This window comes from Anastrepha obliqua, chromosome 2, assembly GCF_027943255.1.
Source record: "Anastrepha obliqua isolate idAnaObli1 chromosome 2, idAnaObli1_1.0, whole genome shotgun sequence".
NCBI classification, from domain to species: domain Eukaryota; kingdom Metazoa; phylum Arthropoda; class Insecta; order Diptera; family Tephritidae; genus Anastrepha; species Anastrepha obliqua.
Window position 1 is genome coordinate 32,810,267 of NC_072893.1, and position 15,107 is coordinate 32,825,373.

The 15,107-nt window shown below is 34.0% G+C and overlaps 3 protein-coding genes across 4 annotated transcripts in view; 2 read left to right on the forward strand and 1 right to left on the reverse strand.

The window, feature by feature from the left end:
• Positions 1–6,094, forward strand: part of LOC129239167 (phospholipid-transporting ATPase ABCA3) — a 34,185-nt gene extending 28,091 nt beyond the window's left edge. The window contains exons 13-15 of the mRNA XM_054874502.1: positions 1,928–2,587; positions 5,634–5,699; positions 5,762–6,094. Coding sequence (XP_054730477.1) covers positions 1,928–2,587; positions 5,634–5,699; positions 5,762–5,954 — 919 coding nt within the window. The 3' untranslated portion in view covers positions 5,955–6,094. The remainder of the gene's footprint in view (positions 1–1,927; positions 2,588–5,633; positions 5,700–5,761) is intronic.
• A 2,133-nt stretch (positions 6,095–8,227) lies between these two features.
• LOC129239171 (probable nuclear transport factor 2) lies at positions 8,228–12,754 on the reverse strand. 2 transcript variants are annotated; one of them, XR_008581824.1, is made up of 5 exons: positions 12,510–12,754; positions 12,091–12,162; positions 11,935–12,033; positions 11,271–11,766; positions 8,489–8,683 (listed from the first exon to the last, which is right to left on the reverse strand). XR_008581824.1 is itself a non-coding variant. In XM_054874507.1 (4 exons), exons 1-4 carry the CDS (start codon positions 12,615–12,617, stop codon positions 8,570–8,572), a joined length of 393 nt encoding a protein of 130 aa, XP_054730482.1. In that variant the 5' UTR covers positions 12,618–12,754; the 3' UTR covers positions 8,228–8,569. The 2 variants fall into 2 exon arrangements, 1 of the variants encoding a protein (XP_054730482.1); XM_054874507.1 differs by lacking the exon at positions 11,271–11,766 and having other exon boundaries at positions 8,228–8,683.
• Positions 12,755–13,588: 834 nt separating this feature from the next.
• Positions 13,589–15,001, forward strand: LOC129239173 (inositol polyphosphate multikinase). Its single transcript, XM_054874509.1, has one exon. The coding sequence runs from the start codon at positions 13,769–13,771 to the stop codon at positions 14,789–14,791; it is 1,023 nt and encodes a 340-aa protein (XP_054730484.1). The 5' UTR covers positions 13,589–13,768; the 3' UTR covers positions 14,792–15,001.
• Positions 15,002–15,107: the final 106 nt, after the last annotated feature.

Here is a 15,107-nt window from a genome sequence, read left to right on the forward strand (position 1 = left end):
AGTTTTTTAAAACATCTTAAGTACGAAACAGTGAAAAAAACATGCTTACAAACCACAAATTTTTAAATTTTTGTTAAATTTTGTTTGAAGTCTAGTGAGCCCTCTCATTGGATTAAAAACATTTTCCAAAAGCCACGCAGTACTTATTTTACATAAAATCGTTAATATCTCGAAATGCAATTTTTGCACTTAAGATGTTATGTTAAAACGCCACAGAAATATTGACATTAAATGTGTTGACATTGTCAAAAATTTAGAGGTTATGTTTAATAGAACTTTGACGTGGAGTAACCAGATGTTTTGCGCTATAGACGAAATACATATATCTATGAGTCGCTCCGAAATCTATGAACTACTCAACACTTTACACCAGTAAAAAATTGACTGCCAAAACGTATTTACTACATTGTCGACATTACTGTACGGCTACGAGTTGTACATGTACTAGTTGTGATAGTGGGCGCCGTAGTAGATTTAATGAATTGTAAAGGTAAATTGTGAAAACGCAAATTTATGTAAATCCTTGCAGGATGCATTTTCTTTGCGTTTTTATACGGATGAAGCCGTGTGTGTGTAATTTCTGGTCTTTGGTAGTTTCTACATATTGCTTTCGTATACTCTTCTTCTTCACAAACAAGTAGTTCCCCTTCCTTTTGTTCGTTTATTCACGGGCTCTGACGACACAGCGAATTCGGAAGACGCAACCATGTATTCTATCATCCTTGATTATATTCTATTGTATAATGCGTGTGCGCTGTTGAACATTCCGGCAATAAAGGCGTTAATGCCCTCTCTCTTTTTTCTTTTAAAATCAGCTCGAAAAGTCTTTACGTTGGCTTGTAAATACCGAAACCACTGAATGAAAATCTGTTTTTCCAAGTGTAGAAGTTTTATTGAATTTTATTTTTTTGGAAACTCATCAGACACATTTTGTTTTTTTTTTCTTGGGATAAAATATCTAAGCTGTACAGATGTGCCTAAAAATCAGTAACATCTGCAAACAAACATTAGATTCTTCTTTTATATTCAGAATTGGCCGCTTTCAAGTTGTATATTTTTAGAACTGACGAACTTATCTTAGAAGTCCAGAGCAACTTTCGTTCAAGGATGATAGAAATCTTTCCACCATGACTTTCGTTAGAAATATTTACATTTGAGTATATTAAGATATTTAGTCTGTTCGACAACGTGATACTGATATTGAACTCGCTTACGCAAGGAACATGCAAAGTGGGAAAATTGAGAGCACAAAGTGGCAGTTGACTTGAAGGGGATATTGCTAATTCCTCCTAGAAAATCTCTAACTGTCGATTGTTTTCATGCAAAAAAACTACTGGTTAAAGACAGTTGCCATTTAAACAATCAAACAAAGCGACAAACTAATTTTAAAATTCATGAAAGAAATTCAATAGAGAGTACTGCAGATGCGTTAGTATTAAAGGAAAATTCAGATTGTTTAGTAAAATTCAACTATTGAAACAATATACCTGCCAAAAATTAATTCTTTGTGAAGTGCGTTCTGCTTGCAATTAAGAAAACAAGACGCCAATCAGTTGTCCTCGATGCCAGTAAATTTTGCATTCGCGTCCTTTTTTGGGTATTTTTCTATTTGAAAGAGAATTGTGCGTTACTCGCTTGCAAGTTGCTGCTGGATATTTTCTCTGTACATTTATTCGAACAGACTAGCTAAAAATTCAATATTTTTTTTGCATTACTCGTTTACATTTTTTTTAATTGCTCTACAAAATACCTCTCAACATTTTTAAACACCATCAAACCCTAAAAATTTTAACTACAACAAAACATACAGGCTCAGATCAAATGATTCTGAAACCCTATGTTAAAGAGCTTCTGGTATTGTTAGATAGAGCTAAATATTAATAATATAATTATTATAATAAACTTACCTAATAAATGCATTCTCCAGGGGTCAATGTTTGGCCATATATGGCACACATCATTGTGGTAAATCATTTGTGGCGGGACAGCTTATTGGGGAAAACAAATTCGCCTTTGGTGATATTTTCGCTGATGGAACCGAAATGAAATGTGAACTTAAAAAATCCCTTGCAAAAATGTCATTTGTGCCGCAAGACCACGGTCTATGGATAACCTTTACGCCACGTGAGATTTTACGTTTCTTTTGCATGCTGCGCGGCATAGAAGAGAAAGATATCAAAGGAGTGTTGCGTCATCTTTCCAATTCCTTCATTATGAGTTCTTTTATGGACACGAAAATTCGTCTTCTTAGCGTTGATCGCCGTCGCAAAATTAACATAGCACTCGCAATGATTGCACAACCAACTGTTATAGTACTGGACGAACCCACCCGTGGACTTGGACCACAAGCTCGCCGTGAAATATGGAATGTTCTGCGCTTTAAGCGTTTCTTAGGCAAAACCCTTGTGTTCACAACATCGAACGCGAATGAGTTGGAGGCATTATCCGATCGTGTCCTTATCTATAACGAGGGCGAGATGTGGGCAATTGGTAATGTTCAATACCTCCGAAGTAGATATACAAGAGGCTTCTACTTATATGTGAAATTGAATATTGATGGAACAACAGCTGAAGAAGCCAAAGAGAAGTATGTAGACCAAATATCGTTAACTGTTCATACAATATCCGACAAAACTATGTATACTCCTCAAAGAATTATTTTGTTCTTTCAATATATTGTCCGTAAACACAATAATAACTAAACTAGGTATGTACATATATATGTACTTTTCGCTGGAGTCTAGGTCAACAAAAATTAGGTGTATCATTTAACGTTAGCTTTGGTTTCAACTGTGCAATGAGCGCATTTTATTGATTAGTGGAGCGCGATAATATCTACTTGGGTCGTACAGCTGTTGTTTACATTATTTTAACTAAGAATTTGCGGAAAATATTTTGTCCAAAAAGTAATTAGTAACTACAAAAACAAAAACTTTTAGTTTGAAAATGCTCAAAGGACCAGTCGACAAAGAGTAAAAGAAGGACCAAATAGCTTCATTTCCATGGCAGCCGATTCTACGTTACCGGAAGGTCTCGGGTTTTTTCCGACCAAGATCTGCTGCCCCAGTAAACTAGCCCTGTCTAGTGTACCGTACCGTACCTAATAGCTTCACCTACATTTATAAAGGAAAGTTTTGAAATCGATTTTCATATGCGACACGGCAAATTTAAGAAACATTATGAAAACATTGCATAAGCAAGAAAACTTAAAAATTAGAAATTATGGAATAACTCGTGCAAAGCCACCATGTGAGCCCAATTCTCGCATATAAGATAAAATTAATCGATCTTTTTGCCACACAAAAATACAATTCATGATGCTTGGAAAAGATTATTACAATATGTACACTCAAGAAAATACTACAACTATATACAGAGTTTTGTTCTCAAGACGCCTTACTTTTGTCGTTATTGAACATTATTTTTTACAGATAAACGAGGATATAGAACTTTTCAGTAGATATTGAATCATCTTAACTTGAGGAACTAAGGAAAAAGTAACAGAGGGCTTAATCCGGTGAATACGGTGGTTGTTCGATGATATTTGTCGAGTTTTTGGTAAAAAAAAAAGAGGTTGTCTGTAAAGTCTGACGATAGTTTAACGTGATAACGTCATAAGAAAATACTAATTGAATGGTTGCATTTATCAAAAGAAAATTTTAATTTTATTTGTTTGATAGATATTTTGTATGGATATAGGGAATGAGTTAACATTAACATAACATAACATAACATCACATAACATAACATAACATAACATAACATAACATAACATAACATAACATAACATAACATAACATAACATAACATAACATAACATAACATAACATAACATAACATAACATAACATAACATAACATAACATAACATAACATAACATAACATAACATAACATAACATAACATAACATAACATCACATAACATAACATAACATAACTTAACATAATATAACATAGCATAACTTAACATAACATAACATAACATAACATAACATAACATAACATAACATAACATAACATAACATAACATAACATAACATAACATAACATAACATAACATAACATAACATAACATAACATAACATAACATAACATAACATAACATAACATAACATAACATAACATAACATAACATAACATAACATAACATAACATAACATAACATAACATGACATAACATAACATATCATAACATAACATAATCACGTCACAAATAATAATAACATTAAAACAACAGGTATTATTAACAAACTTGGTTTTATTTTAAATTCTTCAAGTAAATCAAATTAATAATAATCAATAAGAAGGCATATGCAAATACAAATACGTGAATTTATATTATATATGTACATATGCGCATATATATACACATATACGCTCACTTAAGTAGGAGAGAGCAAGATGTCGAACGTTGCCGTTCGTTTGCTTTGTTTGCTTTGTCGTTCGTTCCGCGCTTTCGCTTGCAGTTCATTCAAGGTAACGGCAATGAGCAAGGTAACGACATATGAGCAAGGTAACGACACATTTTTTCGTGCGTTAAATCGAATTATAAGACGTTATCACGTCAAAAGAGTTCACAATATGAACTTTGTGAGACGATGCGTTATCATGGTGCAAGATCCATGAGTTTTCATTCCACAAATTTGGCCGTTTCCTACGCACATCCTCTTTCAAACGTCGCATAACTTCCAAATAATATTCTTTATTTACCGTAGAACCATTTGGAACGAATTCCGAGTGCACAACACCATGATAATCAAAGAAAACGAGTACCATAACTTTCACTTTTGACCCACATTGCGTGGTTTTTTGTGTTTCGGCTCATGTGGGTAGCGCCATTCAGCCGCCTGTTGACTGGTATGCTTGTGAAATTCATATATCCACGTCTCATCGCCTGTTATGATGCATTGGATAAGCGTCGAGTCCGAATTCACTTGCTCAAGCATGTCTTCTGCCACCTTCTTCCCATGAATTTTTTGAAAGAAATTCAACTCTCTTGGAACGAGTCGAGCATCCACGCGTCTCATGCCCAATTGATTGTGTAAAATGGTGCGTATTGATTCGTGAGACACGCTAAGGTCACAAACTACCTGATGGTTTGATGGTTTTCCAGCAACATTTCCTTGACTTTGTCGACGTTTTCTTTCGTTGAAGACGTTAATGAGCGACCAGGTCGGGTCAAATCTTCCATAACATCTCGGCACTCTGCAAAAGCCTTATACCACTCGTAGACCCGTGTTTTTGATAAAGGACTTTTGCCATAGGCTTTCTGTAACATTTTCAATGATTCGGCACACGAAATCCCGTTCCAAATACAAAATTTAATACAACTTCTTTGTTCGATTTTTTTATCCATAGCGAAAATCGCAGAGCTCACCTGCGGTTGACTGATATACAATAATTGAATGCCAAAAACAAGCTAATTGACAGATCACGCGCAAACTCTGCGACACTATGGAGGACAGTTGCACCAACATTCCAGCAAACAAATTTAAACGTATGGCTTTTTAAATGAACAATTCCCGATATTTTTCTGACAGAATGTACATACATACATATATTTGTCGGCTACTGTATGAGTATATACAATAACTGCATGAGTATAAAATAAATTTCATATTTTTTGTTTACAGTTTGTATAAGGATTCCGAAAATTTAGTTCGCTTTGTGACCTTCTTGCATGAAGAATCGGAATTACAGTTAAGTGAAATTAACAGGTTTTATTAGTATTGAATTCATTATATAGTTTTTGGGCCTGTAGGATACGCATCGATGATTTCTTCAAATTTTATTTGCCAGTTCCAATTGTTAGTTACTCGTTTTTGTATGGCTCCATGGAGAAAAACAAGCGACGCTTGAATATTGCCGATTATAGCATCAACCAGGGTACCCTTCAGGATGTTCTCAATTCAATTGAAGAAAATCGGAGTAAACAACATGATAGTAGCGCTTGATTGCGTTTTCGGATTTCCATACGCTTCATAATAATTCCAAATGAAGTATCTTATATGTGGCCATAAGCTCGTAGATAGAAATATGAACAATCTCAAATTTGAAATGTTTCATAAAGGAAAAAAATTTCAGTTTTACGGCATTTTCAAGCTTGTATTTTAAATTAAATTGAAACATGGTGAGTATCAGCAGAAATCGTTCAAAAGCTATAAGTTTTTTATAAACCGCAGCGTATTTGATGGTCGGACAATTGGATATCAAACGCTGACTTACCATAAAAACCACTAGCGCAAGAAATCAGCCAGCGCAAGTTGATGGCCATACACTACGGAATGGAGCTTTGGAGATCAGCAGGCAAGCAGTAGACTGGAATCCTCAAGATCACCAGAACCGAAACAGACCTAGGAGCTCATGGCACCGTTGCATTGAAAGTGAAACAAAAGCCGTGAACCTAACGTGGTAGCAGGTAAAAGCAAATCCAGGGAACAGAACGGAGTGGAAAAATTTTGCTTTGGCCATATGATCCGCAACGGAGCTCGAGGAACTATGAGGATGCTGATTTCAAATTACGTATTTTTAGTACGTGGTTTCGACTCGCATCTTGTAGATCCGAGATTTCAGTAAAAATTTTGGAGTTGGTTTTTAATGAAAAATTATTTTCTATTGTACATTTTTTAGCCCATTTACATATGTATATCTGGTGTTTTTTAGGAGAAATTGAACACAGCATTAAAACGATTGTTAAAAGCGCTGTGTGGCAAGTTGCGCCGTCTTGTTAAAACCAAATGTGGTCGATGTTTAGCTGATACATTTTTGGAAACAATTATTTAGTCAGCATGGCTCGAACAACTCTCTTCCTTTTGTTGGTTTTGTATTGCTAAGGAGCCTGATGACAGACTTGTCAAAATCACGAAAAATAAAGCAACTGTTTTGGGAAGACTCCACCTTCAGTATTCAATTGGCCTTGATATATAAATACATATAAACATTTACAGTTGGCATCATTAGAGTCCTTAAAATCAAGTTTTTGATGCATATTTAAGGGCGCATACTGAACAAAGCACCATCCAACAACTTGTATATAAAGGGTGGTTAAGTTTCAAGGGCCGGCGTTGATTTTGAATAAAATACAATTTCTTTAGCTCTTGAATTGTTGCTGGCTTATCGACGTACACCTTTTCTTTCAAATAACCCCAAAGAAAGAAGTCCAACGGTGTCGTTGACGTTTAGGTGTGGTTCACATTCAACATCGGCCCTTGAAATTTAACCACCCTTTATAAGTACAGAATGTTAATGAACACAGAGCAGAGAATGTTAATGAGATGATAAGACGCAAATGTTAAATAACATGTTCTCGAGTACTAAATTGAACATTCGCTAGCAAATTCCAAAGAGGTGACCAATATCAGACCGTCAACCAGCTCTCAGCGAATTTGAAAGAACCAGTTGATTGGCTGACGTAATCGGTGTGTGTTTACGAAAAATCAGTGTCAGTCGAAATTCCCCTCATAATTTGGTTTTTCACCATAGTCATTGGCCAAACCCAATAGTCCATCATCCTTGAGCTCTATTTTAGTATTCGGTGCAACAATTGCACGGTGTTCACCAAACAAAATTATATATATACGCAAGACCTAATAAATCTAAATTGATTGAGCGTTTCCACGGCAGTCGGTTCTCTGTTACCGAAACGACCCGGATTTATATCCGGCCAAGGATTGCCACTCCAGCAGAATTCCTCGTATGTAAGTATTATCCAACAAGACCGATAAGCAGTATCTGTATCAGTGTCTTTTCCTTCTATTTTTGTACCGTAAACGCATTTTCTGGATCAATTCCCTTTTTCATAATTAAAATAAAATTAGGGGCATTCATTTTAACGTCACTTTGATAGATGATGTCGTTCCCACGACAGTCGGTTCTACGTAACCGGAACGACCCGGACTTATATCCGGCCAAGGACTGTCACTTTAACAGCATCCCTCGTATATGCACGGGGAATGTTATGCTGCTACAACAACAACAGGAATAATGAAACGAACGATCACAGGAAGTTAACTTTCAATTAGCTTTCAAGTAAAAAGTTATTTTCGAGCATGAAACCATTCTGCTTACATAATAATAAATGATTCTTCAGAAAATTTTCGAATCAGATCTCATCCATATAAAACATATACATTAGTTTATCCAAAATTTTGATTCGAAAAGCAAAATGTTCACACTAATTCTACAAAAATACTATTGATGTCCTAATAAACTCTTAATAAGTCGAAAATTATTCCAGAGCTGAGTATTATTTATTTATAATAAACTTTAAAGTGTTTAAGCTAGTCTTTCTGAATATCTGAAATAAGCAACGACATGCATTTTTTCTCACTTTAAAACTAATTATGCGGTATGGATGGTACAGCTATTGGTTTTTACTTCAGAGTCGTGACAAAAACAATCCATTTAAATGAAATGCAATATTATTCTCGTAAAATGATAACCTCATGTGACAGAACTATTACATTTGCACGAAATAAATGCCACAAAATTTCTAACGTTATTACAATCACTTCATTTTTTTAATATTTATATCATTATCATTATAAATGTAATCAAAATGTTAACACAACTAGGCTGTGTCGTGTATATTTAAACGAAAGATGTCATGTGCACAGAAAAATGTACCGCCGAGTGGCCTCAAAACGAAGACTTGCGAGAAAGCATGAGGTGGATCCTCATCACACTGTAAATAAAAAAATTACCCAAGTTATGATATGTTTATAGATAGCAATAATATATATTAAATAATAATAATTAAGTAAAAATTTTATACATATGTAAATTAAAGCAACTCCATCTGCATCAAGACAGCGGAAATAATAAAGAATTAAGCATATAAATAACAATATGGAATGGTTATCCAAATATTAAACGGTTTGTGCATAGTGTTAGCTACGTTATATCTTTTTATAATGAATTAGAATGGATTTCAAAACTTTTCTGATTCACAAATTATGGTATATCTACTATTATCTGCAATTATTGTCTGACAACCCAATCGCGGTCACTCCTATTCGATGTTGATTCATTATGCAACAATATTTTAAGATTTAGTTATTAAGCAAAATAAAGTAAAGTTTCAGGCATTTAACTTTGTATTGGATATTTTAACATTCCAAAGCTATTGAGAACAGAAATATATAATAGTTAGATTGTGAACAGGTATTAATAATGGAAGGAGCAGGGGGTTCTGTTATTTTTTAAGCGGCCTAGCGTCCTTTAATAATTTTCCGTTACACACTTGTCACAATGCAAGACCTATTGACATAAAATTTGGACGTACATAAATCGAATGTATTAATACTTTAAAAATGCTTATGAGTATGGGTGAACATCACCCACAAAGCGCTACATGCAAATAATCTAATATTAGGTTAACAAGATGTTCCATTACAAAAATGAATATAACTTTTGTTAATGTTACACTAGATTTTCAGTTTAAATCTGTTGGTAATTCGTTTCCTTTTTAAAAAGCTCAATATGTAAGGGATATGTAGATCAATATTTGCTGATCCCTGCTATTTAAAATTTACTTTGAGAAGTTAAATGTTTTGCAATGTTCTAAAGATAGGTAATTAACTTTAACAAAACTGGTATAACTAATCATTTACCTACTAATTTTGCTATTTTTTGTAAAAGTATATTTTCTTTTATTCGGAGTTGGGGGAACCATGACCTCTTTCAAAATGTGTATTATGTTTTTGATTGTAACAGCATATATCGGTGCCTATAAATTTAACATACTACTAAATTGGCAATCGTTAACGTAAAACCGACTGCCGGAGAAAAGTGATCATATGGGAGAGGTATTAGATTCTACATTACAATATAATGCATCAATCAACATTTTGGAAGAAATTTAATACAAATTCTAAATAGCCTAGTTTGTGTCATAATTCTGTATTTTTTAAATTTCTGTTTTAAAATTCTGTATACAAATTTATTTTAGGCCACAATTCTTTAACAACTTCCCTGTCCACATACAATGCATTTTGTGAATGCTCCACGTCGTGTTTTTTCTGATGCGCTAAATAAGATCCATTTATGTACATATGTCATTATATGTATATAATTTTAATAAATTATTTTATAGATTTATATTATTTTAGGTTAGGTTAGGAGAAATGAGTCACATATGACTCATGAACTTATTTTAAAACGCTCGCGTGAGTCACATATGACTCATTGGACAAGGAAGTTCTAAATAATATTTTTCCAAATACTGTAAAGAAAAAATTGTACGTTATGTTTTCAATGAAAAAGAAACATATGCATCTTAAAAACCCAAAAAGAACATTCTGTATTAAAAATTCTGAGAACGAATAATAAGAAGTGCGCATTTCCGTAATTTTGCAATGCAGAATTTTATAATACATATATCAGTTCGCAATAAAGAATTGCATTAAGTAGAATTTTACAATACAAAAATTTAAATATTTTACCAACCTATACTACTATGTATTTTAAAACGTTTGTATTTGACGTTTCCACGACAGTCGGTTCTACGTTACCGGAACGACCTGAATTTATACCCGGCCAAGGACTGTCACTTCAGCAGCATTCCCTATATATGTATGTACATCATTGTTGTGACGATATATTTCATTTCCCCAAACTTTGTAGGAATGCTATTTTATTACTATTTGCCTGGATATAAATCCCAATTGTTATGGGAACACGAACGGACTGAAAGTGTATGTATATACATATTTCGGCGGATTTGACTATCATATATGTACATATATGATATTTTTGCTTTTTTTTAATCCCTCATGCATGTATATACAATTTTGGGCACCTTTACAGTTTACTAACATATAATTTTTTGACAGTTTGAAGCAATTATAAGAAAGGTTAGCTTTGTTATCTTCCCATTTCAAAATGAAACGTACTTATTGATATTTAGCATTGAAAATTTATACATATTTGCGTCATCGCTTGCTCGAACTAACTTGTTAAGTCAAATCGATCCTTTACGTCGTTCTGAACTTTTTTACATTTATTAATATTCTATCTTGATTCGGATGAGCCTTATTAAGTGGGTTATGTTATATTACTCTAGTGCACTAGTGAGTTGGGTACAGTTACAAATTTTTTGAACCACGCTACAAATGAATACCATATATGTATGTTGTTAATGCCATGATTAGGGTTTTTAGGGTTTAAATCCCAATGTGTAAATAAAATAATATAAACACATAAAGCATTAAAGGGAAAAGTAATATCTATAAGGGGCAGTTAATTGAAAGTATTCCCATAATTTTACATACGTAAAACTCATGTTCGTGACCATCAGCTCGTATCCTATACGATTTCGTTTATGGTTGATTGAACACCGAAAACGCTGAATAGGCTTCATGTAATAATCACACTTCATGCCGTATCGGCAGCGACGGCAAAGGCGATGTTGACGGCAAAGCTGGCGACTTTACGCGCGACACAGTCACTAGTCAGTCAAATTTATTATCCTAAATTGTTGCCATTTTATTCGTTTTTTTTTTTCTTTTCATTTTGTTATCGTTAATTAAGGTAACATAAGTTAGCAAAATAGCATAGTTTATTAAAAATTTTCTTCTATTTAACGAGCAGTAGCTTTAGCGTTCACTGTCGGGCGCGAGTCGTGGGCAGTTTACGCGTTGCTTATTGTACGCGGTACTATACATCGTGCAGTGACAGTCTGAAAATATCATGTTGTACGAAGAAACTACCACCTATTGGTTTAAGAACAAATGTCTGAATGTACGCATGTGGCTGATCATCATCGGTCTAATGAAGCGTCAATTGCAGCGTGTACACAAATAGATCAATAAAAGGAACAAGTTCGACAACTTAAAGATATACATGTATATAGCAAATGAGATATGAATTTTTGATGGGGTAAAGGGTTTAAAGAAAGGACGATAATCTATATTTATTTTGTACAATTACTATTACCTTAAGCCTTCCTAATACGTTGATTAATACACCGCCATCAAACATAGGTTGCGAGTCAATGGCTGTTATAACTCGCGATATTTTCTGGAACGATAAGCTCTACATAAAAAATTAGAGTTAATTTAAAATCATAATAATTATATAAAAAATACTCACAGATAACTTTTCCATTATTTTAGGAGCTCCTTGTAATTGCACTCCTTCAAAGGACATAAATGAATCTGTTGCCTATAGTACAATTATATTGTTTATTAAAATCTTCATTACTACTTATGTATAAATAACACTCTTGCGCCGCTACTGCTACTTTGCCTATGGAATGGTCCAGAAGAAATGCATTAGTTGGAACGTGCAATTCACTTCATGGCAATGCTAAAAATAGCACAAACGGCGGATCTGGACACTTCAACGTTTTAAAGCAAATATATACTTTAAGTAAGTAACATTTGGCCGGACATATGAATTAGTCATATTTACTTCCGTAGAGACCAATAGGTGGAGCAGCAGTAGCGGACACCGATTTGGGCGGTAAGACAACAGCGGTCACACCAGCTGCAAACCACATTCACACTCACACTATAAAAATTGGCCACATTCGCTCTGAGGTTGGGATCGTCGAAAGTCGCATAATATTGTTGCACAAATCCTTTACCGATATCCTCGTACTGTGGATTCAATGCCATGATTACTTTACAATCAAATAACTAAAACAATGCAAAAATACGAGTAACTTATAAAAAAAATAGGAATTTATTCCCGTGCAAATTTCGACGGATTTGGTTCGTCTCTCTGCCGTATGCGGAATCGGTTGATTGAGCGCTGCCAGTGCAGCCAGATGATTTGTCGTGTATTTCCACATTAAAGGTTAATTCACACTCAATATGCTATCACTAAATGCTGTAAGTTCCACTCTCGTTTTTTACTCTATTGTGAACTAGTTTGCTAATTTGATACTTGAAAAAATCCATATATCCGTGATTACAAGTCTGCCGTCAACTTAAGATATTTACAGGAAACTCCTACCTTTTTAGTAGTATTTGATGTTGTTGTAAAAATATATTGAATAGGAAGTGGTTTTCTCGAAAGTTTGATTTTGTCAAACCCTTTGATGAAAACAGAAGAACTGCAAGACGGTTAAAATTTAACAGATATATAATAATAACTATAATTTGACAAATGAAGTTGAACAGCTGAAAAACGAGTTGAGTATGCATACCTTTATTCTGTCTTCAAAGTTATGTCAAATTTTCATATGGCAGCATGTGAACTTTCGTACACTTCGCTTCTTCTGAAATCAGCTACATTTGCTCCAACATACGACAACAATTGCTAAGAAGACATCAACCCAGGTTTTGATGAATAAAATGAATGAATAAAATTATCTATGTCACGTGCATCCTTTTTTAAATGTTTGACGAAGCTCCCCTTCCAATCAGCAGTGTACTATATGATTTAATTATATTTAAATACGACTAAAATGTGATTAACGAAAACCACCTTTGCCTAAAGTTTTTCTTTTTTTAGTTTTTTTAACATGTTCAATATTTTCCAAAAAATCTTTATGCAACGTATATATCAAATAGCAGGCTTTCTATATACCTCATTTGTATTAGGAAATTCGAAAAAGCAACTTAACAAAACAAATAAAAGTTTTTTTCACATATGTGGCAACGTTTTTCAATACACCTATCGGTTTCAGGCTGAATTAACTGTTGGGATAAGTCATGATATGAATTGGCCCGAGTGATTGAAAATACGTTTGTATTATTGGATATCATTACTCATATGTACTTTCAAGTGAGTTTAAGATAAAGTAGCGGGGGATTATCCACCGATGCCAAGTCAAAGTTGTACAAAAATGTTGAATATAGACATAAGCAATAGATCAGTTGCTGAACAGTTCGATATCCAACTTCCTGCTGGATTTGCTGCAATGGAAACGCAAGTGGCTGGTCACACATTTGATACAGCTCCAGTAGGCCTTTTACAAGATAGCAGTGGCTGTGTACTTAAACCATTAGGTAAGCCAGAATGTGGCGAACGTGAACTAAATTTTTACGAAAATTTGCAACAGGCTGAAAAATCAAACGATTCAAGATCATTATTGCTGCCGCTACGTTCACTTGTGCCCAAATACCATAAAATGGTAAAATTAGTTGTTAACAACCGTCAGCATACTTTCCTAAAAATGGAGGATCTCACATACGGCATGCAAAAACCTTGTATAATGGATATTAAAGTCGGAAAACGTACTTGGGATCCTATGGCATCAGAGCACAAACGTCGCGTAGAAGAACAAAAATATGTACGCTGCAAGCAGGTGTTGGGTCTTTGCGTACCAGGTTTCCAAGTATATACACTTAAAGAGAGCAAAGTACTTCGCTACAGCAAAGAGTATGGAAAAAATTTGGATGCTGACGGTTTCCGCGCCACTATTGCGCTCTTCATAAATGCTCAAAATGGAAAAGTTTACAGACCACTTGTATATGAAATACTCAAACAACTATACAGAATAGAAGACTGGTTCAAGATGCAAACACTTTACAATTTCTATGCCAGTTCCTTATTAATAGTTTACGACTTTGAAAAGTTGGTAGAATACTTAAAACAAAAAGATTTAGATCATTGTAATGGGGTGCAACAATTGGCCAATGGCGATGGACATAACAATTGCAGCGCACATATAAATATAAAAAAAATCCCCGAGGGATATTCTCCAAGTATTGCACAGTGGGTTAAAGTAAAAATGATAGATTTTGCGCACGTGTTCCCCGCCGAAAACCAATCATTAGATACCAATTATATTTTTGGATTAAAAAATTTAATTTTGGTATTCGAGGAACTCATGGAACGATAACAGTTTGGCATAAACAAGCGAACAAATATTAAACTTTAGATTAAAAATTCGAGTAAGAATTTTTGTTATTACTAATTTTTTTATAGGAATATTGTATTATATTTACTTGGTATAAATATGACCAGTACTGTGTATGTATATATGTCTATGAGTAGATGTTCAATATAATTAAATATTCTTCAGAAATGAAGAGTAGTGTACTAAAACTAATTTACTCTTTTAATATTTGAAGTCAAATTTAGTATCGGCCCATACACCTGAAATCAAAGGACCAATATGATGGAGATAATGTCGGTTAGGTTTTTGTTACCAATAC